Source organism: Typha latifolia, chromosome 3 (assembly GCF_019914945.1).
Source record: "Typha latifolia isolate L0001 chromosome 3, TyphaL0001v2, whole genome shotgun sequence".
In the NCBI taxonomy this organism is placed as follows: Eukaryota; Viridiplantae; Streptophyta; class Magnoliopsida; order Poales; family Typhaceae; genus Typha; species Typha latifolia.
The window spans coordinates 15,482,714-15,509,227 of NC_133088.1; the positions used below are offsets into that span (position 1 = coordinate 15,482,714).

Below are 26,514 nucleotides of genomic sequence, written 5' to 3' on the forward strand. Positions count from 1 at the left end.
GCATATCCACCTATATTTTCCAAATAAATGAAGCTCAAGATGTGCATGCAAGTATTTGTCGCAAAGGAAAACCATCGAAAAAAGATCTGGCAGGACTCGAGTTCATTTAAGTGGACGTTAATGGGCCGATGAGTTATAGATACGGTACTTGGGCTTATCCAATGAACTTGTACTCGATAAAATTAGGATTGCTCATGTATTGTGATTGAGCCCAAGAGTCATCAAACTGTACGGATAATACTCTATCCTAACTATGTTTAATAACTAATGATGCTAATTAGTAGCTTAGTACCCTTCCTATTTATTCGCTGCTAATGGAAACGGGTTGCTTATAGAAGTAACCCCTCCGAATAAAATTCGCTTCTTGTTCTAGAATTGGAAGTAGATATGAGTCTTGATCTACGTTGGTTTAACTCCAGCAAGTGTAATATAACTCCAGAATAATGCGAAGAGCCAAAGTTTAATTGCAAACACTTGGCATCTGGATAAATTATAAATTATCCAGCAAAAACTATAGTTTACTGTGACAATTGAGGCATACCATAAAGCAATTTAAATACCAAAAGAACAGGAACTCACAGGAACAAACCTGCAAACACAAGCCTCTATCATACTTTTTCTTTATACATCGATCTCTGTGTCTCTAGCTAACATACCGTCCCAAAGAGTCCACCATAGATAGAATCAGAATTAATAGCGAGTAGACAAGTTGAGTCAATTCCCGAACCACCACCATTGCTCTGTGCTAAGGAATATAGACTGCCACTTTCTCCCATACTCCCTTACCACTTAGCAAAGGTTCCTTACCCGCGCGGTTCGTTCTTGACTCAATTAAGTAAACATATTTTAACTGTCACAATGGAGAGCTGCTTTAATCTTCTTAATAGTGCAAGAGATTAAGTTGCTGACGGTTTCCACGGATTCAACGGTGAGCTTGGCTGTGGGCTGGCTATTGACGAGGATCTGGAACGCCACCGTTAGTAGCGAGCCGGCAACCTTGGGCATACATGAGGCGTTATCGCTCAGGCCATCCGGGAGGATGGCAAAGCCTGAGGGGAGAAGCGCCACATAGGCAGAGTCGCCGCCACTCATGACGAGGTGCATGGCCGGCACGTCCACAGGGGCGTAAACTACCATCGACCCGGAAGCGTCCGTGCATGTCTCTTGTAGTATAAGCATGCTGGTCTGGTTTGCGTTGACGGCCTGCACTCAAAAGGAGGTCGAATTTGCACCCAAAAAAAAGTTACAACTTTTCTCATTATCCAATAATTGGAGTGACACTGCATAATAGTAAAGTGAAGCACTTACACCAGCACGTAGTAGTGACACTGCATTGCCCTGGTGCTGTCCCTTGGCAATATGGGCCATCTCCTGCATGGGCCCGCCGTTCGATAGTATATCCCACTGACTCCGAAGCCGCTCGTCCCGTAGGAAATCGAACAGACGGTGCGGCGGCATGGGGACCCACACTGAGGTGGCAGCACTGAGCACAACCCCAGGCGGCTCACCGGGGTCATCCACGCTCTGCCGCGTCATTACCCTCACGTCCTCCCCGAAGTTCCCCGCCCCGACTAGCTTGCTCCACTTCCTCGCCGTCGACGCGCACACCCCCGCGCAGAAGTTATCCGTCATCCTTGCCGCCAGCTTTAGCATGCTCCTCCTCCCGCTTGGAGTAATAGCTGCGAGATCTTTATGATCACCAACTGTTTGTACGTCTTTTCCATTTTTTTTTCCTTTTTTTCACGCCGATCTCAATGTGATATTAAGTGTAATAATTTTATAAATTTTACATTTACCCTTAAGTTCTTACCTGAGGTGTTGTTTTGGATGGGGTTGGAAGAGGACATGAGGGTAGCGAGGCACTCGCATTGGCGTTGGAGATTGGCGACCCAGCACCGCGCGCCGAGAGCCAAGCCGGAGAGCAGCAGAGGACGGTAGAGCTGGTGTACCGCGGCTTCGTCGTACTCGGCGTGGTCCACCCACGTGACCTGCATGCGCGCGCCGTCGCGTCCGTTAGCTCATTAATACGCACTCACATATGTCTGCATGAGGTCACACCGCTGCTGGACCACAGTATGCTACAGCGTACGTGAGGACATACGACCATGTGAGAAAGGACAAAGGCTTGTTTTTTAGTTTTACTCTTCCACCTCGAGGCGTTATATTAACACCATAAGGTTTGACTATTACGAATGCCAGATAAGATTTAACGTGGGCTTGAATAAAGTATGGATAACTTTTGAAAGATGATATACAATAATCAGAGGAATCAGAGAAGAAGCCTAAAACGTGGAACGAGATGGGAATAGAAGCTAGCAATAAATATTTATTAACCAGGAAACCCTGGGATAAGATATTCCACGGTAAAGTGAGAAACCCGGGTCACGAGGGTGTGGCACAAAAGGCAAGGGGTTGAACAAAATTGATGTGTTTGGACTTTGGAGGGCAAGTCTCGGAGAATTCCAAAGAATTCTTATTCAACGTTTAAAATTATCCATGGAAAACTTAGACAAGAAATACAACAGAAAACGAGTGTAACTCTCTTACTCCAACACAACTTTATCAAAAGATTCTTTTTTTAAAAGAAAAATTATCAAAAGAATTCCTATGCCACTAAAAACTCTCTCCCATTATAAGTGCTAATCTTCACATACGCGTATGGTATACATATCCAAAGTTGAAAGTATCAAATGCAAAAAATTAGACTGTTATAGCGTTGATTAATTAATTGAATGCGGACAGAAAGCTACCTAGGGGTGCTGCTCCCAAAGAGTAGAAGAAGCATCTAATACCTTTAATTAAACAAACACAAGAAATACGCTTAGGGAAAGGTGTGGATCTACAACAACTATAGAAAACTCGTACCAAGACGAGTCTCGCTCGTGGGCTCGTGACCCAAATAAGGCCTTGGAAACTAAGTTACACAGCCTTGACTTACGAACATATACAAATGCATGGGTAACTCAAGCAGATAACACTGAGCTCCTTAATCTAAGTCACACACCTCTGAGAGTTTCTGACATGATGTAAGATGCTACCTCCAAAGTTTAGAGAGAGAAAGAACACCATCATTTACTAGTTATTAGCATGCAGTGCATGTAATATAAAAATAACTGGAAGTGTATTAGTGGAATGAGTACCTTACAGTAGCCATTAGGCAAGTCTTGCACCATACATCCAGAAGGAAGCCTGCGGCATTTCATATTAGCAGGAAGAGTGGATGGGGTCTCCCTGATTCCATCAATAGAAACGTCTACGATGGCCCAAGCACCCTCTTCAAGCTGCTTGCAGAACCTGAGGAAGTTGACCTCTCTAATAGGAACTAAAGGCGAAAGAACTTGAAGCTCTGCATGCATCTGGCAGAGATATTGATGGCAAGTGCAGTAACACAGTGTTGAATTAGAACTAAAAACGACACCTACAAGTAAATATATATGAAGTCCCCAACTTACAAGTTGCAATGCACCATTTCTACTGCCACCCATGCCGCTAGATATCACTTCAGTAGTAGTCGTGCTCGCAACCATACAAGGGAACATATCGGCCCATCTGGTCTGCAAAGAGACACATGCATATAACTTAATTCTTGCGATGGATTCTGGCTAGCAAAATGCATTCAGATCAATATGGAAATAGTAGAAATCTACTAAGAAATAGCCTCATGCTCACCGCATCCATTAGAGTCTCGACGAGCGCCGTGCTGTTAATGATCACGGCGTCGGTCTCCCTCGTGGCCTCAGACACGAATCCGACTTGCTTCGCTACCCCAATGCATCGAGGAAACACTCGCGAGTACTCCTCGTAGTTCAACGTCTCCTTGCCGCCTTCCAAGCTAGGAATCCACAAAGGATCACCCATCTGTGCCATCTTAACCAGTTCATCCATCGCAGTTAGGGCAAGCTCCAATAGCATTGACCTCTCCAAGGACTTGTCCAATCCAGCTGCCATGGCACCCACATTCCTACTAGGAGTGCTAATGACACTCCCCAATGGACTTGAAGCACTAATGGCGAAATCAGTCAACGCAGGCAAAGTTGTAGGAACTGGACTGAGACCAGTAAAAGCATTAGTGCCAACAGCCAATTCTAACGATGAGTTTGGCATTGGAAGGTTTAGTGGATCATTAGTCATGGCCGAGAGAGGCTTGCCCAGAAATTTTCCAGCAAGAACACAGACCCTATCGAGCTCATCTTTAAGGCGAGCGTTCTCAATTCTTAGATGTTGTTCTTCCAAAGATATCTCGCCGAGCACTGCCGGCCCACCGCAGTTGCTACATATAGGATTTCTCATCGCCTCCCTAATCGATAAGTTCTCGGCTCGGAGTTTGTCGTTCTCTTGCCTAAGGATGGCATTTTCATGGCGTTCCAATTGCGTCTAAGATGTGAGACAAATATTTTGCGAAGAAAATCAATACCCAAAGAAATTATAGGAGCCTTTTTTTTTTGTAAGAGCTATGGTATCATGGTTACCTTCATTTGGGTCCTTCTGTTCTGGAACCAGAACTTGACCTGGCGGCTCTCCAGGCAAAGCCTTTTACTAAGCTCATTCCTTTGCTTCTCATCTGGATGTGGGCATTCCTTGAAAAGCCTAAAGTAGGCGAATAAGCTCACGAAGTTAAACGATATGGGACGAGGGTAATAGAAGTGAAAGAAAGGAGAAAGGTGGATGGGTTTCTTACGCTTCGAGTTCTTGGATCTGCTGAGGAGTGTGGCGATGGTACCTCTTCTTCCTCTTACGAGGATTCTCCTGCTCCCAATCGTCTCCAGAGAGTGCATCCAAGTGGTCACTCCCCGATCTGCTCTCATTCTCGTCCTCCTTGTTGCCATTTAATGCATCAAAACCTCGTTTTTGCGACTCCAAATTGGTTTGCTGCACAATAGAACCAAAACCCACCTCCCAAGTTACCCAAAAGAGCTATACCAACCACAAAGTTGAACAAAAAGAAACAAAAAATGAGAAAGAGATGGTGGTATACCAAGGCTAAAGAGAGTGCAGGGGAGCTCAACATGGAGATGCCTTGTGGTAGTAATCCAACAGAGGCGCTACCAAATAAGCCCCCAAAACTCATCCGAGATTGTCTTCTCTTTTCTATCCTTCTTCGGTTTTTCTTGTCGACCAATCTCTTTCCCCTGGTTCCAAGGCAGGTACCTTTTAAGCCCCTAATAGAGTACTAGATCTATTAAAAGGTCTCGGTTACCGACTCAAAAAATAAAAAATAAAAACTTCCATCCCCGAGGACACGCAGCGAGATCCCTACAACGCAAGAAACTAAACGGCAAGACCCAAATGATGGAAATGGAAGCGATTAAAGAGACAAAAAGGAAGAAGACCCAAAAGATGGAAGAAATAGAAATCTATTAAAGTGGGTTTACGAAGAAGACTCAAATGGCCTCTATACCCAAAACCCTAACCACACAGACACACGAACCCAAGTATCGAAGCTTATAAGAAATGGCAGGAGGTGTAGTGAAAATACAAGCAGCGTCGGTTGACCTTGACCACCACCTCTCCGCCTTTCCCGTAGAAAGGTAAGTGAAGTCCAAACTCCAAACCAAACGCAAACCCACTTGTCCCCCCGCCCTTGTTTTTACCTCTTTCTTCAACCCCCTCGGTCTTCGTTTCTCCTTTCCAGCTTTTTAACCTCCTGTGGTTAAAAAAAGCCAAAACCACACAGCATAGCTTTTGTCCCCACTTCACCTTTACGAAAGAGAGAAACGAACAAAACGAAGGTGTGAAATTTTGAAGGAAGCTAATAAGAGAGTCAAAATGCCAAAATCATCTCTTTCAAACGTCCCAAGAAAAAGGGAACCCAGAAAGCCTTTTAGCGTTCTTTCTTACCTCATAGGCTTTGATGGCTGCTTTCCCACCCTTTGCAGCCTTTTTGCCTTTCGCCTTTTGGAATGGGCTCTTGGGTTCACACTTGAGGCTGCTGTGATTGGTTGGGGGATGCGAAAGGACGTGGAGATTGGATTTGCGACGGTGGGGACTGGGGAGGTGGCCATGGGTCCGATCCAGATCCGGTGGATATCGTTGGATTCGGGTCGGAGCGTCGTTGGATTCTGCTGCTGGGCTTATCGATAGTCCGCCAGGCAAATGTTAGCTCACGTTGAGTTGGTGTTAGACGTACTTCAATGTCAGAGACGCAGAGATACGGATGCTAACTAGCTCATATCTTATATTGCACTATCACTTCAGCATTAATAAGGGTGCCGTTTTTTTTTTTTTCTTTCTTTTTCTTTCTTTTTGGGCGATTAAATATATTTTACCTCCTTTTTTTATTTACTTGAAATAGTTAAAATTTTCTAACAAATTATCAAATATAATAAATCACTAAAATGCCTATAATATTATTCTCCCAAATTAATATGTCTAACAAATATAAAGCATTTGGATATTTCAGGTGAGACTCATTTTGAATGAGATGAAAACTTCGGTCTAGTTTAATATAAAATATTATATAAGAAATAAAATGATTTTAGATATAAGTACATCGAGTAAAATATATTTAATATTTTTTTATTATTGTTTTGTGAATTGCATGAGTGGGATGTGGTATTAAATTTTAATTTATAAAAAACTTAAATCATGACTTCCGTAATAAACAGATATAACTCAATAATTAAGATGCAATGGAGAACAAATCATTACTTTATAAACATGTCATTGAGATTATTTTTTTCTCTAATATAGGTGAGTTATTTGAAATAATAAACTAATCTATTTGAATTATATACAAATTATTTAGAAGGATAAATTGATCATTTGGTTTATAAGTAATGAAAAATAAACTAATTTCTGAGTTATGAAGCAATTGAGATAATAAACACGATCATAATCCTATTTAACAATGGAGTTAGATAAATAAATTTGTCAAGAGTTGGCACTCTTTATTTATTGGCGAGGTGTAGTGTCTCAGTAGCTCTGATTAAATTCCTCGTACAAGAAAGTTTATGCACGATGCCATAAAGGGAGGCATGACGTGTAAACGTTAAGTTGCAACTCTCTATAATTTATTTTTCTTTTGTAAAGAAAGTCTTATGAACACTTAGTCAATTTTTTTTCCTTTATTTATCTTGTTTATAATCGATAAATTGGAGAGGTTACTAGAATCTTATTGATTGATGAAGTTCGATTACCGAACATTGCATGAGAGTTCGTTGTTGAAAGTTATTAATAATTATATATAATGTCAGTTGCTCCGAATGATTCCAAACACTTACGCGGAATAGATGATTAAGTTGGCATTATCGTAAAAAAGGTCCGAAGGAGTAAGATATTGTTCAAAAAGAAGAAGAAAGCCACGAGTTCCACACTTTGAGCTTTAATTCTTACGAAGATCGGCGACAAAGTAACTTTCAAGGATAAATGACACTTCGGAGAGTATACTTCGCCATTGACTAACAAAGCAACCTTTTGAAAAGATGATGAAGTACACCTATAATCGAGGTGTTGACGCTAAGTAAAATATACCAATTTCTCGCGCCAAACCCTGGCAGTGCTATGCTATGGTTTGCATTATTTTTCATCCTAGAAAAACTATCCTACCCTGGTTTTAGCTCATTTCTGCAACTCACTATTGTCCTACCTGAACTGTCTCTGGCTCACTTTTGTTCGAGATCTTCCTCAGTACAGTTCTATGTCCTCTAGATCACTAGACTTACCACGACTCCGCTAATTTTAGATTTTTCATCTATGTTTTGAGAAAATAAATTTTTTGTTCATGAATGCAATCGACATATTTATCCCTTCTGGTTGTTTCCATTTATTTCTTTATTGTTTTTATTTGTTCTAGGTTTCACAGGTCGCTCAAATGGAACATTTAGGCGATTTCAACATAATAAATTGACTCTGTCACTAACGTGTATGTATTCCGAGCTATCTGGGCTTATTATCGAGTGCTCGGCATTTCTAAACTTATGTTGTTTTATCTATAGTGTAGCGGTAATCGACCAAAGAGACTTGTTTGTAAAGCAATGCTATATATCTCATCTTTCTTTTATTATGCTTAGGATGCTATGTTACTATAATTATAGTCCCATCTATAATACACACCTACTAATTCTTATAGTTCTTACCCTATTTCCCTTATTTTCTGGTGTATCAAGTTCTATCTAATTGATGGAAATTAATGACTCTTTGAATTTTATCTATTTCACTATTAATTTTTTATAAATAACACGTGAATCCCACTAAAATTTATGCTCAAAATTTATATAAAATTAATATTAAAATCATGATTAATTTTTCCAACTGGCCTTACGAGTACCCTCGGTAAAGTTGCCCATTAGAAGATGATCACAATACTATTATAAAAATGAGTTAATTTACGTAAATGTATTGTAGTCATTGTGTATAAGTAGTTAAATGAACTTATATACGTAAGGCAAGTGTCGATTAAGTCGACTAACAGTAGAATGTGTTTTAAGTTTAATAAAAGCAAAATACTTGAGTTGAAAAAATTAAATACCTATACAATTCCTAATGACAATTACAAGCTTACAGAGATACAAAAAGATATTTTTACTCTTCGTAATTAGGTCAAAGATCAAGGTGTCCTCGGGTGAACGTTGTAACGTGTCAAATAAACCCTATGTATTTATAAGTAAAACCATTAGTTTTTTTTTTCATTAAAAGTAACTGCTAAGAAACTTATCTATTAGAACGATTAAACATTTGAACATGAGAAAGATTGATAGTTATAAAAATAAAAGATAAGAAGGAGCATTTACATCATTAATATCAGTTGCATGTACTTTAGAACTATAACAAAGTTTAGTGAAAAAATAATAATTCAATTAGCATTTTAAATTTTGGCCTAATTATATGGAGATAAATGATAAACTATAATCTTATCGTAAAATATATATGTTTTAATAGAACTTAAAGTTTCTAAATAATGTGAACAGATTGAATGATGAAGCTGACAAAATTGGCTAATCTCGTTTTCTCCCAACAGTGAGCTTTGTTTAAATTCATCTCACTCATGTGGTTGCAATCAAACCCATCCATTTCTTTACCCTTTTTTGCATGGCAAAATTGTCAGACGAATTACTAAGTCGTCTTCTTCACTTTCAGAAACTTTTTTTATAATTCCATGGTCGACAAGCTTCCGTCTCAGGATGTAACTCCTAAGTCATTTTATTTGAGATTGAATAATATAACTACCCATGCTACAATACATTACTTAATATTATAAGATAGACAATATATATGATAACATATTAAAAATATATATCAAGCTAAAGCTAAATCGAGCCGAGGTCACGAGCCTTACTGGTAAGGGTGAAAACGGATCGGATAGTACTCAATTTAATTCATATTCTTAGTCTGGATACGAATTCAGATACAGATATTAGACGGATAGCAAAATTTAAAACCATATCCTGACTAAACGGATACGGATAATTTTCAGATAGAAAATTGAATCTTAAACAGATATTGATTAAATTTAAAAGAATTATAATATTTTATTTATATATAATTAATACAAAAATATTAAGAGTTTTATAACAAATAAATTTTTTGTATGTCAAATATGTAAAATTAGATAAATTAATCTCTATAAATAATATATAATATATTATTAGTAATAATATTAATATTTACTATTTAAATAAATAAACTAAAAACTGTAAATCATTTTAAAAAAAATATATGCGGGTAAATGGATATCCGATATCCGTATCCAAAAAATATATTCGACCGTATATAGAAATTTTTTATCGAAATCGAGTGGAATAATGGGTCGGATCAAAGTTAATCGGACCCTTTTTCACCCTCGACACTCTAACCAAGCTCTTAAGTTGGGTTATTTTTAATTCAATAGAATAATTGGGCTGGCCCAATAACGAAATCATAAGAGTCTTGGGCTGGACTAGCTCTCAAGTTAAATAAACGAAGTGCTAGCAAAATAGGTCCTACTTTTCCTGTCGTTCCTCTTCCATGAATATTTTCTTTGGAGGGTTCGAAATGCAAGAAAATTGCTCCTACCTTAGCTTCGTTCGAAAGGCAAGGCACTAAACGAAACGTTCTCCCAGGACCCAGGACCCAGGGCCAGGTGTCGATGATGCGTATTCATTCAACAACTCCTCCTATTCTACCAAAAAGTGTGTTTGTTTTCTACGCGACAATCGCCACCCACCAATCTTTGACCAAACGATCGCACCCTCTGCCAAACTGCTCATAGGACAGCAAATGACCCAAACCAAACTATTCCATTGCAATTGCATTCCATGTGAGTTTCGATTAATGCTCTAGAGTCCAATCACTATCACAAGTAACTAAAATTATATTAGGGGATGTAAAATTTGCATAAGAGTACTTATATCACTTTAGACTATTATAGTAAATTAATATAATTATATAATTATTATTCTTAGTGTGACATAAAAATAAAATCATTTTAGTATATTTTATAAAATAACCGTTATGAATGGGAGTAGGGCTTTACCTTCCCGTGAGTGTTTATAAAATTTAGGCATTTGTTATTTTCTTTTACTGATAGATCTTTAAATTTTATTGTTGATAGTTTGGCTAAAAAAAATTAATAGTTGAGATAATTTATTGTCTGATTACTATACAAATATAGAGAGTCTTATTTTGAAATAAATTTATGCCTATTCCACTGGTGAAGTTTAAACTCTTGATGATATAACTAGTGTATTGAAGTTGACCCGTGATAGCTCGTTTTAACAGAAGAGTTGTCCCAATTATTTAATATAATTATATTATTAAAAAAAAATATTGGTTTTATTAGTCAATCCTATAACCAAATAGATATTACACAATTAGTGTACGACTTGAGACGAATGTGATGATAAGTTTGTGGGAATTAATAAATTAAAACGCGTGACTTACTGGCCACACGATTTCGAGTTGGAACGAGTCAACCCAAAGCATTCTGAATCCGCGTCTCAAGAGATTGGACTGGACTAACTCTAGTAATAATTTATGATCATGTTGGAAGGAGCTCTCCACTTTCCTCTTCTTTTTTTAATACTTTCATTCATCTTCGGCAAAAGATTTTGGCAAATGGAATTGAAAGCAAAGTTTGAATTCCATACAGCTGCACAAATCACAATGAATAAAATATATCAAATCTCCTTGTCTTTCAAAATCCCTCCATATTAGCAATGTAGAAAAGGTGGGTGCCAGAACAACCACAATAACATTTGGTTAAATAACAAAAATATCGTCACTTCTTTTGCTTAAGAATATAATCTTATGATATTTTCTTTCAAATTAGCCAATGGAAAGAAAGAAGAAGGAAACTTGTTCTTTTTTCTTTTGCTTCTGCTACACTACAGAAAAGGACACCGTCAACTACTCGCTTCGCCGGCAACCACCATTTACGAAATATATATATATATATATTAGAAGTCACCCCTTCTTCTTTCATCGTTCGCTTTTGGTTTGAATTCTTCTCTATCTTCTCCTTTTAAAGGAAAGTTTGCATTCTACGATCACTTCTCTGTTTTTAGCGCAAACCCAACTCTCCATTCTCTTCTCCGACTCCGTTGAGATCAAATTAGAAGCGAAAGAGAGCAACTTTTGGTCCTTAGAGATGTCGAACACCGACGTGGAGAATGGGGGCGCAAAGCCTAGGCCGAAAACCATGGCCCAGACCGGGGGGCACGTGCCGCCGTCGCCGTTCTACTACGACTCGTCGGCGCGGGAGAGGAGGGGGTGGACTTCGTGGTTGATACCATTGTTCGTGCTGGCCAACGTGATCGTGTTCGTCGTTGCCATGTATGTGAATAACTGCCCCGACCACCACCCATCTGGGTCCTGCAAAGCTCGCTTCCTCCGCCGCTTCTCGTTCGAGCCGTATCACGACAACCCTCTCTTGGGTCCGTCAGCCTCCACGTAAGGTTTCTTTGGGTGCTTACGCTTTTTCTGTTGTCGGAATTGAGATAAAGTTGCGATCTTTATGGTTTTTGATATGGTTTAGTTTGGGGAAAAGAAGAGTATAAGGTTTGATTCGGGGAAGATCCATTTCCATTTTGCTCTGCTCTTTTTTTTTTTTCTCGGCTGGAACTAAATTGGTGTTTTTTTCTTCTTCTTCGTGCTCGTGGTATCGTTTATCTTGATCGGTACTTGTCGAATTTGGGATTGTTTGAGTGTACAAATTAGATTCAAGCTCGTTTCTTGTTCCTTAGCTTGCTAGGTCACAAAGTAAGCAAAATATGGGGGTTTTGTTGAGAAATTGCTGCTGGGCATTTGAATCAAACAAAGGATTTAAATCGCATAAAGAATCGAGCCGATGACTTTGCTAGTCTTGAGTAGTTGAGAAATGTCAATGCAGGTTCTCATCAAGTAATAAATTAGGCATCGCATTCTTAATATTTCAGCTTCCCTTTTGATCGTGTTGATACTCAGTGATTTTCGTGACCTTTTATGTTTCCTTGAGAAACATATTTGTTTAATGAGCATAATTTTCTTTATGTGGGGATTCAAAATTGGGGGATGTATGATTTATTTAACAAGTCGGTTTGCAAATATTTATTTTTCCAGATTGCTGAAGATGGGAGCTCTTAAGTGGGACAAAGTTGTGCATGGACATCAAGGCTGGAGACTTGTGACTTGCATTTGGTCGCATGCAGGTCTTATTCATCTGGCTGTTAATATGATAAGCCTTGTTGTAATTGGAGTTCGGCTTGAGCAGCAATTTGGATTTGGTAAGCTTCATTCTCGTCGATCCTTTATTTTGTTGTTCTCTTACATTGCCAAAAAATCATTTCTCTCTTATTACTAAAATAAAAGATTCATGATGATACGTGAATATCTGTTCCACACCACATAAATAACTTCGATCTATGGCTAATTTTATCTACAGTATATCCAATGCAGTATTTACTAATTTGAGGTCCTGAATGGTTTCTGCCTGGCTTTTGCAGTGCGAGTTGGGATAATTTACCTTCTGTCAGGATTTGGCGGCAGCATTCTCTCAGCTCTTTTCATGAGAAATGGTATCTCTGTCGGCGCTTCTGGTGCTTTATTTGGACTTCTTGGAGCACTTCTATCAGAGCTTCTTACTAATTGGACTATATACACCAACAGGGTAGATATTCTCTCCCCACTCTTTTCAACTCTTATCAGCTTTTACTATAAGCTTTAGGATCTTAACTCCATTTATTCTCTTTTGCAGGCTTCAGCTCTATTTACTCTTGTGATCATCGTTGCGGTTAACTTGGCTGTTGGAATACTTCCATTTGTCGATAATTTTGCCCATATTGGAGGATTTCTGACAGGTTTTCTCTTGGGATTTGTTCTACTAATGCAACCTCACTTTAAATGGTTGGAACGCGGCAATCTGCCTCCTTCAAGCCAGCCCAAATCCAAGTATTTGGCATACCAGTATGTACTGTTGGTCGTCGGGCTGCTCTTGTTTGTAGCTGGGTAAGCATTCCATTTTACTAGTGCTAACTGTTGTTGTGTTGAAGAGCCTATAGGCTACAAATATTAGTAGTTTTCTTTTGGCCTTCTGGTTTAAGTTGGTCCACTATTGGGAATCATTCTTTTATATTCAGTTTGTGCTTCACTGGACAAGCATATAAATAGCCTTTTCTTTTCTTTTCTTCCCCAGTTTTCCTTTCATTTTTAAATGGTATATGGTAGGAGTACCTTACTTCAGGCATATTCATTTTACTAACACTAAAAGATGGCATCTTGATGCATTTGGCTTCCAATGTAGGTCTGCCAAGATTTATGCAGCCCTTTATCCTCATTGTTAGGGAGGTTGTTTTATGACTCAAGCCTTAGCGTTGGCATTAGTTGGCACCCTCTACTAATGATAAAGGCATTATCTACCACTACTTTTACACCTCGTCTAATGGCATTATCATTTAGCTTTGTATAATAATATCAATTATCTTAGTAGTAGCAGTGGAGGATGATATTTTTATTAGATATGAAATGGATGATTACTATAATATTGCTTATTGCGTACAACTAACAAATAAAAGAGAGGGGCTTATTTCTTGTTTTACCTCTAATTTGCTCAGCTTTATTATAAGAAATGATTTGATTTTCGGGTGGTTTGAAACTTCATCGTGTGGAAATCAGTTTCTTTTTAGAGCTGTAATTTTGGTAGTGCGAGATCAGATTCTCAACAAAAATTTAGTTGAAGCATACTAAACAGAACTTTCAATTGTCCTGGCGTGAAGAAGCCCTTTAGATTTAAAGTTTGTTTGCATCATTGACCGTCACTTTTTAATAATTGTTTGGCTTTGATAGTTGCTCTCTGCTAGAATATACTATTGAATCTGATCTATTATTTTGTGCTTTGTTCCCGAGCAACTTTCAATTCCATATATGATGCTGTCAATGTTGATCTAGGAACCTTCACATTGTTTTGCAGTTTTGCTGTTGGATTGATAGAGCTGTTCAGAGGAGTGAACGGCAATGAACATTGCCATTGGTGCCACTATTTGACCTGCGTACCTACGTCGAAATGGACTTGTAACAATTGAAGCATGGCTATCTACTTTCTCTTGAGGGGTGCTAGAGTTATGTCCCAGATGTTCTATAGGGTATTGGAATGCCATCCACTTTGATATTTTGTTTTTTCACTTCATGTATATTGTACATTGTTGCTTCCTCCATTGACAGATTATTAGCTTCAGATTTGGTTTTGTGACTTGGACTGTTGATCACCAGTTCATGAAATAAAACTCTATTCGTTGGTTGATTGATTGTTTATTGGGTAGCAGATTTGATATATTAGCTAATGGAAAGAGAATTTTTGGAACCCCAGTCTTAAAATTTCAATACTACAACATAATTCTTGTTTTTCTTAAAAAAAAAAGAAAAAGAAAATCTTAACAGCGTCTGATCTAACTCATAGATATTAATTACTTGAAGACATGCTATGCAATTCAAAAAAGAATGGCACAAGTGTGACAAGAAGATTACAAATTTAATGGTTGGCATAAGCAATATAACCATAAAAACTTTCATAGAGGTCAAAAGATACTGAACTGAAGTCGCAGGCACGAAAAGAAGATAAAAAATCACACGCACACGTCTGCAGAAAAATTATGAGAACTAGAAAATGATGATAAGCTTGGAGCAGTATGCATATTTCTTTTCTTTTCTCTCAATCAAATTATTACTCCATGAAGGTCTAATGGCTAAAGCTCGCATATGATTCCTCTTCTATCACTAATTCTGACCTGGTGATCAAGGCCGACCTGATACGCGTATTCGGTGTGCGGCATGGGTTGGAGGGGGAAGTCCTTCTTCATCTTCCTGTCTAATAAAGATTCTGCTAGACTCATCTCTGTCTCAGACCCTTCAGTCTTCTCCGGTGCTACTACTTTAAGGTGATCACTAAAGTCCTCACAATACGCTTGATCGAGGCTCTTGATGGCCTCATTCGCAATGGCCAATCTGCCTTCATTAAGAGGAGGTTGATCCTGGACAATTTCACCCTTGCCCATGAGCTCGCTGCTCGGATGACATGATGCAGGCAGTCAAGTATCCTTCATCAAGCTCGACTTAGCTAAGGCTTTCGATTGCGTCAAGTGTGACTCCCTCATTGTCATTCTCCGAGCTAAGCACATTTTGGCAAAGTGGATTGCTCGGGTTACGCCTAACCTTAAAGTCAACCTAGGTTGCATGTTTGTCAACGGTTTTTTGTTGAACGCCGTCTCTCTCGGCCACAGCAACCCACCGTTGTCGTTACTCTTCATTCTCATTGTGGACCTCCGTACGAAGTTTCTCCTTTGGGCTCAAGATAGTGGTCTGATTTGCAGCCTCAGCCTTTCACAGGAGACATTCATCCCGACTCTTTAATTCACCGACGATACCCTATTATTGTCGGAGGTAGACATACCCTTGATCTCTATTAGAAAATAAAATATACAAACCACCATTATGTAATATTAGCTTTTAAAAATAAATAGTGAGTTAATATGCTAGAAGAGCTTAGATGTCATGGTCTTGCTTGAAAAAATAAATTTAAACTTATTTACACTTGTTGAGCCCATCAAAATATCTTAGCCTAAAATATAAAATATACAAACCACATTTTTCTATTTAAGTTTTTCTTTTCAAGTTTTTAGTCTCCAGACTCGGTCTTCAAAAGAATTGACTCCTTGAGATGGGGCTTCCTTGAAAGGGTAAGACAGGCGTCGATCTTAGGTTTCCACTATAGAGTTATGCTAGAAATCTAGAATTTGAGGAGGTTCAACTATCATTATCATAACTAAATTGAGTTGACATTTGCTTTTCAAGTTTGATAACAAATAGCCGATTTACCACTTTAATCCAGTTTTGATAACTACGGGTTCAACATCTTTATCCCTAGAAAGTGGCGATGGAGGTAGTAACAGCCTAGGATGCTAACACTGTAGAGAGATATCATCCTACAACTTTACTATAGACGCCCTATCCATCATAAGGATCCACCTGGGAATTGAAAAATGATCCTCAGGATGGTCATTTCTTTTGCGGTCAGCACCTCTTTCTACTCGAGGAACGAGGAGTGGGTGAGGTTTTGGACTAATCGGTGTAATAGTGATATTCCCCCCCACAAACTTACTTCCCTCTATCATTGATCTTCTCTTAGCCCTTTGCCCTTATTAGAGACATTGTTGAGATGGCCTAAGAGGATGGATAAGAATATCTTAGCCAAGGTCAACCAGGTTAGGACACTTTGCAAAGGCTCAGGCTCCTTAAGAGGCTCACATAGTCAAATGACGTCATATCTTAAAGATTCACATCCTCAAGATCGTCCTTAGTAGCATCTTATAATTCTTTGCTACTCCAATATTCCTTTGCCCTTGATTGAACTACCAACAAAACTTCTCTAACCTCTAACATGAAGAGTTTCCTTTGGCTGGCTATTATTCATAGGGTTCATATGAGGGACATTTACAAAGATTTAATAGGAATTTTCTCTCCGATATTACAAAACGGTGTCGTGGTGTAGTTGGTTATCACGTCAGTCTAACACACTGAAGGTCTCCGGTTCAAGTCCGGGCGACGCCATACATTTTTAAAATTTTTGCTGATCTTTTTATAGCGCGAAACTCTCCAACTCCAAGGCTTATCTCTCAAAGAATTTGAATGACTTTTCCAGTCCTTTTACCAACCCAAATTGGAATGGCTTTCTATAGCAAGAAAAAGAGAACAGAGCTAAAAACCATCATTCGTAGGACAATCTGTCAAATATGGCGAGAAAATTTCGGTCATAGAATAGCTTACCTGCAATGACTCCTTTAATTGGAGAAGAAACCGGTCAAATATCTAATCATGCAAAGTCACTTCAACAAATTAAGCCTGTGTTTCATATGATAGTTACAATTGACAACGATATTTATTATTATTTCGGTATTTTCCTGTATCAACTAATAAACACAAAAAAGGAGCCCATGTTGATTGCTATATAGGCTTCAACGTGCTACAACTTGATCCAATTACCCTAAGAAGGAAATAAATATTTGGTTCACTTCTTACAAGGAGAAACAAATATATGAATGAGAATACCCTATTGCATTTTCTAGCTACTACACAAACAAGGGAGACTTATCCCCAAATCGCCTACTAACCCACCCATATAAGTCAAGATTAGGAAGGAGAATAAAAAGCAAGGAAAACACTTCAATGCGAGGCTGAGGACAACGTCCAAAAAGTCTTTGTAGCAACAAGAATTTTCTCTCCGTTACGTGATTCAGGCTCACTCCCATGTACTTGGACCGTCCACCGAATTGCATGAGCAATTCGTGCCACCTTATCTATGACTTCTGGTGAATCTCGTATGACAGCTGTTCCTTCTGGCCGTAGCATGCGATCCATCTCAACCATGATATCAACAAGATGACACCTGCAATAAAAGTTGAAGAAGTGAATGCATTTGTCTTTCCCATGAAATGACAATAATGGAGGATAATAAAGAAAATCATTTTGCTAGTCCTTAGGTCTGTTTGGAGATAACTTCTGTTGAAAAAATTATTGTATAAAGCAGTTGTGTAATGGCTGCAGTAAAGGACTGCATCAGAGTTAATGAGGTTTGAGATTGGAACATCTCAAAATAATATCTAATAATAATCATTAAACCGCTTCTAAAACATAAAAATATAACAATAGAACAAAGAGGAAAGGACGGCCTAATAATAATCACTATCATGTGCCAGCAAAAGGCACTGGCACAAATTAGGATTTCTTGTCCTCTTGTAGACTCAGGTCTTGTCACTTTCCTGCCTATGAGATCGACAAAATTAAGAAGTCATGTACATAAGAGAATAAATGACAAGCTGATTAATGTCAAGCTGGCTGTTGGGCATAAAGAAGCTTTCTCATCTTTGACGTGCTCTAGATGGCACATTATTTTAAAAAGGCTTACATGATGACGAGATATTCAAAGCAGGAAAAGTTAAACCAAGGTGAAGAGAAGTTGTCAATCTTGATTGTAACCTTAGATAATGTTTAGGCTTTAGCTATAATGTTCAAGGTCAAATCATGAAAAGTAATGAGCCAAGCTTAAGTTTCGATTAAGTTTGCCAGCTGGATAATCCTCTAGCCAGGTTACTTTAGAAGGGAATAATCAATATGCAACTTGAACTTGACCTTCTCTTTACCGCATATTGTGCAAGGTAGAGTGGGTAAAGACATAAGTCTAAGATAACTTAAGAAAATATATTTTAATTAAGTTTGAAATCAGGGAAAATATTTATATCATCGGAGAATGACACAGCCAACTCAATCATTCTAAGTGAAGGTAAGAAAGAATTAATGAGTGGAAATGGGCAGTCTTCAGAATCAAATATTCTTCCTATACCAACGACGGGAAAACCCCCTCAATAAATGGATGCTACTATATAGATTCTATGCTAAGATTGCAGCTGCTATAGTTGCGATAAAAGCCATAAACTACCTACAACAATAATCAACAGGTCTATTAGCAGGAACCAGGGTTGATAGCAATCAAGACTATCCTATTGATCACTGGTATGTATACAATATCTAAGGTAACATAATGAGCACCAGGAAAGGTCTAATTACAGAAGATCTACCTTCTGAAGAAAGTTTTTATTAAAAAGATCTATCCAATCCAAGATAAATGATTTCTAGCATACCTGTTATTGCCAGTAGTTGAATCTCTTATCAAGGAGTTAATTCCTGCTGCATGAATGAGATCATAGGTTCGAGGATATGTTGAGAATGCCTCGCACCTGGTGCCAGCAAATAAACATAAGAGCATCTAATTAATTATACATCAGTAGAAACTCAATAACTGATCAAATAGATAGAATAAGATTTCAGTTTTTGTTCTTTAGATTCAAAATTGAACTTCATGGAAGAAAGATTGGAGGCATCTTTCTCGTAAGTTAGAAGAGACCACATTTTATTACCCAGTTTGAGTTTCTCTTCTTCTTTTTAAGTTAAAAAGAATGTCTACCAGATTTTATCAGATAAAACCAGGAAACAAGCTTCAGAAACATGCAAAATATATTATACACAATAAAATGATAAACATTCTTAGCTAGCCAAATCAAACCCATCTAAACCCAAAAAAGTGTACTTGTTGCATAGAGTCAGTGCAAAGTTACTGATTTACAAGTTAGCAACAGAGGAGAAATTGAGCATCAAGGTGTGCTACAAAAACATTCACAGTTCTATAAATATCAGCAAACTAAGCAAGAAAGCTTACCAATCATGATAGACTCCAATCAAGCCTCTGTCGTAAATTATCCCAAGGGTCAATGGTTTTCGAGCAGGAACAACATTCATAACCCAGACAGGATCAGAAACTAGAGCTGCTGCAAATCCTCCAAAAAATGCATTCATGTCCATAACATTACGTATATGTGGGGTCCCAAGCTTCACACCAAGAGATCTCTTATAAAATGCAACTCGCCTGGCCCACCTCCTTGCATCAGCTTCAAACACGTCGATTCCATTTTTCATGAGAGATACCCTAGCAGATGGTTTTGATAGCCTCTGTGGCCATTTAGAAATGGAGCCAACAGCTATTTCTTCCACAAGGGAGCTCTTGCTAATGCATTTTTTCAACTTGAAGTACCTGGATGGAAATATTTAATATTTAAGCAAGCAATTAAATGTTCAGGAGAAACTATGTGCAATACAATGACAGTTGCATTTATTTAATCACGTAAGGTTAAACTCTTACCATGCTTCACTTGGATCATCAGTATCACTGCACAGATCAAGCCCAAATTCATTTTGATTAGGAAGACATGAATTCCCTGATGGCTTCTTCCAAATGGCAGTGTTACCATCTACAGCAATCAGTTCATAACACAATGCCCGTACCATACCTTGGAGATCCCCCCATTCCTTGTCCTGTTTAACCCATTGCACAGGAGGTCCAGATATAACTAGGTATCCTCCAGGTCGAAGTAAACGATCCACTTCAATCAGATAAGTTCCATCTGTAATGCAATCATTGTTTAGATACCAATTGAGGATGACAAGTACAGTAAATTCAGATGCATGCAGTAAATGCAAAAGCAAAAGGGGCAGAAGAAACTTACTGTGGGCAGTAAAAGGAATCAAACATCGAGAACAATGAACCAAGTCAAAAGAATGTGCTGGAAATGGAAGCCGACGTGTACCCAACATGGCAACAAATGCTGGAATTCCTCTTTCTAATGCAAATTGTATTTGGGATTTATGTGAATCCCTTGGGGCAAAGGAAAGTGTCATTATGTCTTCTTTAATCAGAAATCCACCAAAACTAGCAACCTTCACGAAGAATTGAGATCATACAGTAATTTCTTGAAAGGGAAAATACAACCATAAAAGAAGCTTACAAATTAAATATAGACATCTTACCCCACATCCCATATCAAGGGCTGTCCTCAGTTGACCTGTGTTTATCGGGATAAACTGTCCAAGCTTTGCAATATATGGTTCAGCTCCATCTGGGAACATAGTTCCACCACCAGGGAAAGTAAAATATGAGCCTTCTTCTTTCATCCAACCCTGGTGACCTTTTCTCTCTGCAATTTTACCATATGGCATGTTATCATGCCATATCTGCAAATAAAATAAGGAGACATTAATTTTTCACACAACCAGACTAAACTGCATATGAAAAGGAAAATGGATGTTGATGTTTATTATGTAGCATCATCCAATATGTATTCACATGTATAAATTTGGAACAGTGAAGACTCATGTGACTCATTCATTTACCGGTAAGGGCATAAGATTCAAATGTACCAATCTGGGTACTATGATAAATTAATTTCTTATATGATTAAATTTGTAGTGCAAGCTGATAAAAATCAGATGGACTTAAGTATATAACCATGAAGGAATGAATGTAAAAAACAGACAGGTAAGGTAGAAAACCAAAAACCATGACTTAAATGACAAGAAAAGAAAGAATATGTTGTAACTAATGGCTATTCATGCTTGCAACTTTAAATTCTTGTGCTCTCTTGCTACAGGAAGTATGGAGAGAGATGCTAGAATATTTATTATTGGAGATGACTTTTTAACATAAAACTCTGTTCGTATGCGAGGCAAGTCTTCAGGAAGCTGCAGATCAGTGCACAAACTATTCCCTAGTCAAAGCTCAAAAGATCCTAAGCAACATTACAATCTTTCACCATGCAGAATTTTAATTGAATGTAGACAAAGGAAAACATGGTAGATTCTGACAATATAGAGTGAAATTTTATTATTATCCCATCTATTAACTCATATTGATAATATAGCACTTTGATCAATATGCCACATTAATCAGCAGATAGCTTGAGTGGGATATGCAAAAACTTAGATAGTACTAGCTTGACAGCCCAGACCCGAGCAAAATATGAAATTGGGCATATCTGTACCACCTAGTAACATATGAATTTCCCGTCCTGAGATATAAGTCACACCAAGATAATGACAGTATTTCATACTACCAAATCAGTGAGTGCCTTGTGCCGGCATAAATCAATATTTCTACTGAGATGTGAATTGTGTGGCAAAATATTCTATTAACTCTAAATAGCCCACATAATCACTAAATTGAACATAGAAAAAACAAAAGAAAGCCACTCAATTTCTAATTCCAGCTACTGTCAATTAATCTAAATAATGTTATTGCACCAGTCACCATTGTCTTCTCCTTTTTTAAGAAGAAAGACCAGTTATCATTGTCAAAGTGCAATCTTTATTTAAATAGCCTTTCTCGGTGAATTCTCTCTCAAACATCCACCGAATAAAAAACCCTTAAAAAAAAGAGAGAGAACCAAGAAAGGCTAAGGGGTGATACCTTGTGAAGGCTCTCTGGCCACTGCACGGGGACCCGGTACCCCTTTGGCGGTGGCACGAGGCAGACAGGTTCCTCCCCAGGGACCGGGCAATGCCTCTCCCGGTAATAGTTCATATCCCTGCTGAGCTGGCTGTTGCGTCGGGGATCCTCGCAGGGCATATTATCTACCTCCTCGGCGGGGCACGCCTCCACGACCGCCCCAGAGCCTCCGCTGGATCCGGAGGGGCGGGAGTCAATGAGGGCGAGGATCCTCTCGCGCTGACGCGGATCGGAGGGGGAAGACCGCGCGAGGGCTCGGCGGCCGGACGCGGCGAGCGAGTCGCCGAGGGAGGTGAAGATGAGGACGAAGAATACGAGAACGCCGGCGAAGAAGGCGGCGGATACGATGTCGAGGAGCGTCCACGGCCGCTGGGGCCCGCCGCGGCGCGTCGGCGGGAGGTTGACGTGGCCCATGCCGGTGAGAGATCGGAGATGACAGGGGAGGGAGGAGGAGATGGCAGAGATATAGGTTAGATCGGAAGCATTATTCTCAAGATCCGATCGGTTCTCGCCTTCTCTCCTTTCTATAGAGAGAGAGAGAGAGAGAGAGAGAGAGATCTGAGTGAGGTGGGATGCGAGGGTGTAGCAGAGACGGAGGAAGACAGCGATGTGAAGGGCGGTTAATTAGTCGCAGTTACTCTGTGGTGGTATTTTTCACTACTTTCTTATGCAAAGGAGTACAATTTTGCATTTAGTATTTGATAAATAAAAGGGTTCATAATAACTGAGCCTTAAGTTCTCCTCAACATCTGGATACTCTGAGATAATGAAAGAAAAATGTTTAATTATTAACTGATGCTTACCAGTTATCAGAACCGACATGAATTTATAACTAGGTAGTTTTCTATTTAATAATCTTTCACCTATTGTTAATTCCATCACAATTATATTTTTATAGTCTTTTAGATTATTAGGGCGAAAAAAAAACGCACAACATTGACCTAAAAATGTTGGTTGACTGTTGTTATTAATCTTGTACCCATTGATAACTTATAATATGTGACATAAACTATCACATAGATGGATAACAGGACTAAATACAAATGCTACTAGTGGGCCGTGATATTGGGCCCATTTAATCTATAATAACAACGGCACCATTTTTCGTATGTCACTAGTAAGAAAAACCTTTCATTCGCAACAAATACAAGAGACTTTATTGAAAGAACACAAAGAGTTTGTCAAACTAAGATGGCCAGCCAAATGTTACATGGCCACTCGTACTCTCATTCCAATCATACAACATTATCCACTCAACTATGCTCACAATAAAAAGGAACACATAAATGAGCACATACACTCATGCAAAATTGCTTCTACAACAATATACACATTATCTTGCATATCTGATGCTCAGGCGATAACAAAATAGCCACCCTTCTGCATCGTCTACTGCCGCTCTACTAACTACATTCTATCTAATAAAGCTACATGCTGGTTGTGGCTATTTTTTCTTGCCGATACCCCTTGGGATATATGAACACAGAATCAACAGACAGACCACCTTTTGTATGTGTACAATCAATTTGTGTCATTGAGAACTTGAGTTTGGTACAAGTATTGGAGTTTGCTACAACAAAGTCGCCGGCGTGATAAAGGATCCAACTCCCGGGCTTGTCTAGATAATACTGCGATGAAGCATTCTGACCATCCGAGGTTGACAGCTGAAGGCGCACAGGCTTTTTGTGCCACCCATGGATATGCTCAGAGTTGCAGACTCGCCTGCCAAATCGCCTGTAGGCTCGGCCTAGATGGATCCGAAAGTATAAGCTGTATGTACCAGCAGGGAAGCAGAAATCAATTCCCCCAACCACCTCGAACCACCAGATTTGCTGAAGATAAGCAACAGAGTGGAACCTGTAAGGAGAATAGAGGAACTCAGTCAATTCTCTTTTTTTTCTTCGAAGAGCATTCAACCATATCTTTAGAAGAAAAAGTTATATTCTGCTTGTAATCTGAAAATTTAGAAGTTAGATCCCACTACTGATTAGTATTGCCCAAAGTACTTTTGTAGTGTTAGGGTCTGAAAACAACATGCAGTTTGTCAGGAAATTTCTAGTGCTAGCGTTTAATTAATCAAAAGTACAGCTGGATGAGCAGAAGTTGCACAGACCACAAGTCTCTCGAATAGGTTGGACTGATGTTTCAATTTGAGCATATTATGAATCAACAAATTAGAGAAAAATAAAATAAAATGGCTTGTTACATTTTAAAATTCTCAAACAGAAAATTAGTTGCATGAAGGCAGATGCAGACTATGAGATTGGATCAGTTTTCTGTCATAACTTAGTTGCTCAATCAAAACTCCTTGCATTATCGTTGAGTAGCGCCTATCTCAAATATATCTCCATTTTGGTTTAATAGGACTATGAGTTTCTTTCTATATCTAACAACAGGGAATGCTCAAGAAAGCAAATAACACCAGATCCAAATAGCTGACCCAATTGATTGATTTGCTAACATTATATCTAAACAAACATTCCACATTCATGGTGGATTCATGTCCAGAAAAAAGAAAGTTTTCATGCCTGATGGTTTCACGTGTAATATCGTAAGACTAAATAAACCTACTGCATGTGGGAGAAAAGTATGTCTTGAGATCTGCAGACACCACTAGCTCTCAGGTTTTGCAAGTCCCTCCAGTACACATGGCTGATAGAAGGTTTAGTTCTTACAATAGTAGTCATAAACCAAAGTATGAAACTGTGGAAGGGCATTAGCAGAAATGAATGCTTCGATTGGATCAAGGAAGAAAATTGGCACTCAAAATACAGTACATATGCAAGGGATCAGATTATAGGCAGTGCTTACGATACATCTGCAAGCACAAATCAGGACAGAACTCTGTGTTAAACCTCTGACCACTAGAAGACAATGCACATGTTAAGGTTCAGGATAAACATTAGGCTACTACCAAACGACCTAAATCTTTCTGAGAAGCCGAAAGGTATTGAAAAAAGGTAATCTTTTGACTCAGAAAATAAAGTAGGATATTGAAAAGATCAACTTTTGACTCAGAAAGTATAAACATTCCAGAAGCATATACCAGACTGATAAAGAAAAGTCAAATTTCTATTTATTTTAACAAGAGAAAAATTATATAATATTAGGATCTTACATGAGAAGCCAAAGTTGTTACAAATTGATGCATAAGATCAGAAAGGGCAATACCTGGACTCCTCAGTTGGGATGTGATTCCAGTATCTCCTATCGTCAATCCCTGTAATCACCAGCGCCTTTGAGGATATCGCCAAACAAATCCCACCCCTGGACTTCTCCATCCAGAACTCCTGCAACCCCAAATAGAATCAATCAGATCAAATTAAGAGCGAGATAATACTCTCTATGACAACTCGCACCAACGAATTCCGTTGATTTAACGCAAGAAGATCTACTCTTTCCCATTAAAACCAAGCATTCGAACAAAATGGAACCGACCCAGCTCATACATCCCCTAATTTCTTCCATTTATGATTAAAGGTAATACCTTGTTGCCTCCATGAAAAGGATTCGGCCGACAAAGCCTGGCGTAGATTTCCTTCATGGTTAATCCACTCTTAGCCTTACGACTTTCCTCATCCGCTACCAAACTCATCAGATACCGATAATTCTCCGGAAGTTTCGCGCCCCACACGAAATCCGCCGACGCTGCCCCACTAAACGCCAGGTTAATCCTAGCCGTCCGGCAGATCTCCGGCGGGTCGAGGTGGAGCAAAATCGCCGCAACGCAGCCCTCCGGCAGGTCACCGAGCCCCGTCTCCGGCGATCCACCCTCGCCCTCCGTCGCCAGTATACTCGATACCCCGGACCCCATCCGGTAACCCTAATCTTACCACAATTCCTTGGAGCCCTCTTACTTCCAGCCCCAACCCAACCAAAAATTCCACCAAAAACTAGGGAACTCCACCGTTCCGATCGGCTGTTGTTAAATCGCAGTTTCGTTTCGAAATTCCGTGCTCGTTGCGCGCTCTGCGCCTCTTCGCCAGAAAGAGGGAAGGAAGAAAGAGATCGTAGCGCGAACGCGGAGAAAGGGAGAAACTTTTCCTCTATTACTTTGCTCTAAAACTTGGCAAAAGATAGGAATTGGATACGGTGGCGGCCTTTTATAGAAAGAAGGGGACTTTTCCATTTACGGATTTGCCCCCGGCCATTGGTAGAGTTTGAAACCACGGCGTCGAGAATCTAAGGGGGGGGGGCTGTAGTTGGAATTTGGAAACCTACTAGATTTTATGAGTTGGAAT

The 26,514-nt window shown here is 39.1% G+C and overlaps 4 protein-coding genes and 1 non-coding gene across 5 annotated transcripts; 2 read left to right on the forward strand and 3 right to left on the reverse strand.

The window, feature by feature from the left end:
* Positions 1 to 441: 441 nt before the first annotated feature.
* On the reverse strand, positions 442 to 5,201 carry LOC140785153 (homeobox-leucine zipper protein ROC5-like). Its single transcript, XM_073132911.1, has 9 exons — positions 4,976 to 5,201; positions 4,679 to 4,869; positions 4,470 to 4,587; positions 3,670 to 4,374; positions 3,453 to 3,554; positions 3,141 to 3,356; positions 1,811 to 1,988; positions 1,309 to 1,679; positions 442 to 1,203 (listed from the first exon to the last, which is right to left on the reverse strand). Exons 1-9 carry the CDS (start codon positions 5,066 to 5,068, stop codon positions 847 to 849), a joined length of 2,331 nt encoding a protein of 776 aa, XP_072989012.1. The 5' UTR covers positions 5,069 to 5,201; the 3' UTR covers positions 442 to 846.
* Positions 5,202 to 11,077: 5,876 nt separating this feature from the next.
* On the forward strand, positions 11,078 to 14,689 carry LOC140783961 (RHOMBOID-like protein 2). The gene is made up of 5 exons (XM_073131126.1): positions 11,078 to 11,865; positions 12,514 to 12,677; positions 12,897 to 13,060; positions 13,148 to 13,398; positions 14,360 to 14,689. The coding sequence occupies exons 1-5, from the start codon at positions 11,564 to 11,566 to the stop codon at positions 14,469 to 14,471; spliced, it is 993 nt and encodes a 330-aa protein (XP_072987227.1). The 5' UTR covers positions 11,078 to 11,563; the 3' UTR covers positions 14,472 to 14,689.
* A 2,229-nt stretch (positions 14,690 to 16,918) lies between these two features.
* Positions 16,919 to 16,992, forward strand: TRNAV-AAC (transfer RNA valine (anticodon AAC)). The gene has a single exon. It is a non-coding gene; the product is annotated as a tRNA-Val (tRNA).
* Positions 16,993 to 17,355: 363 nt separating this feature from the next.
* On the reverse strand, positions 17,356 to 22,992 carry LOC140784882 (probable pectin methyltransferase QUA3). Its single transcript, XM_073132482.1, has 7 exons — positions 22,235 to 22,992; positions 20,800 to 21,003; positions 20,499 to 20,709; positions 20,135 to 20,396; positions 19,655 to 20,026; positions 19,080 to 19,175; positions 17,356 to 17,827 (listed from the first exon to the last, which is right to left on the reverse strand). The coding sequence occupies exons 1-7, from the start codon at positions 22,685 to 22,687 to the stop codon at positions 17,605 to 17,607; spliced, it is 1,821 nt and encodes a 606-aa protein (XP_072988583.1). The 5' UTR covers positions 22,688 to 22,992; the 3' UTR covers positions 17,356 to 17,604.
* A 415-nt stretch (positions 22,993 to 23,407) lies between these two features.
* Positions 23,408 to 26,374, reverse strand: LOC140783359 (F-box protein PP2-A13-like). The gene is made up of 3 exons (XM_073130228.1): positions 25,761 to 26,374; positions 25,445 to 25,563; positions 23,408 to 24,130 (listed from the first exon to the last, which is right to left on the reverse strand). Exons 1-3 carry the CDS (start codon positions 26,085 to 26,087, stop codon positions 23,701 to 23,703), a joined length of 876 nt encoding a protein of 291 aa, XP_072986329.1. The 5' UTR covers positions 26,088 to 26,374; the 3' UTR covers positions 23,408 to 23,700.
* Positions 26,375 to 26,514: the final 140 nt, after the last annotated feature.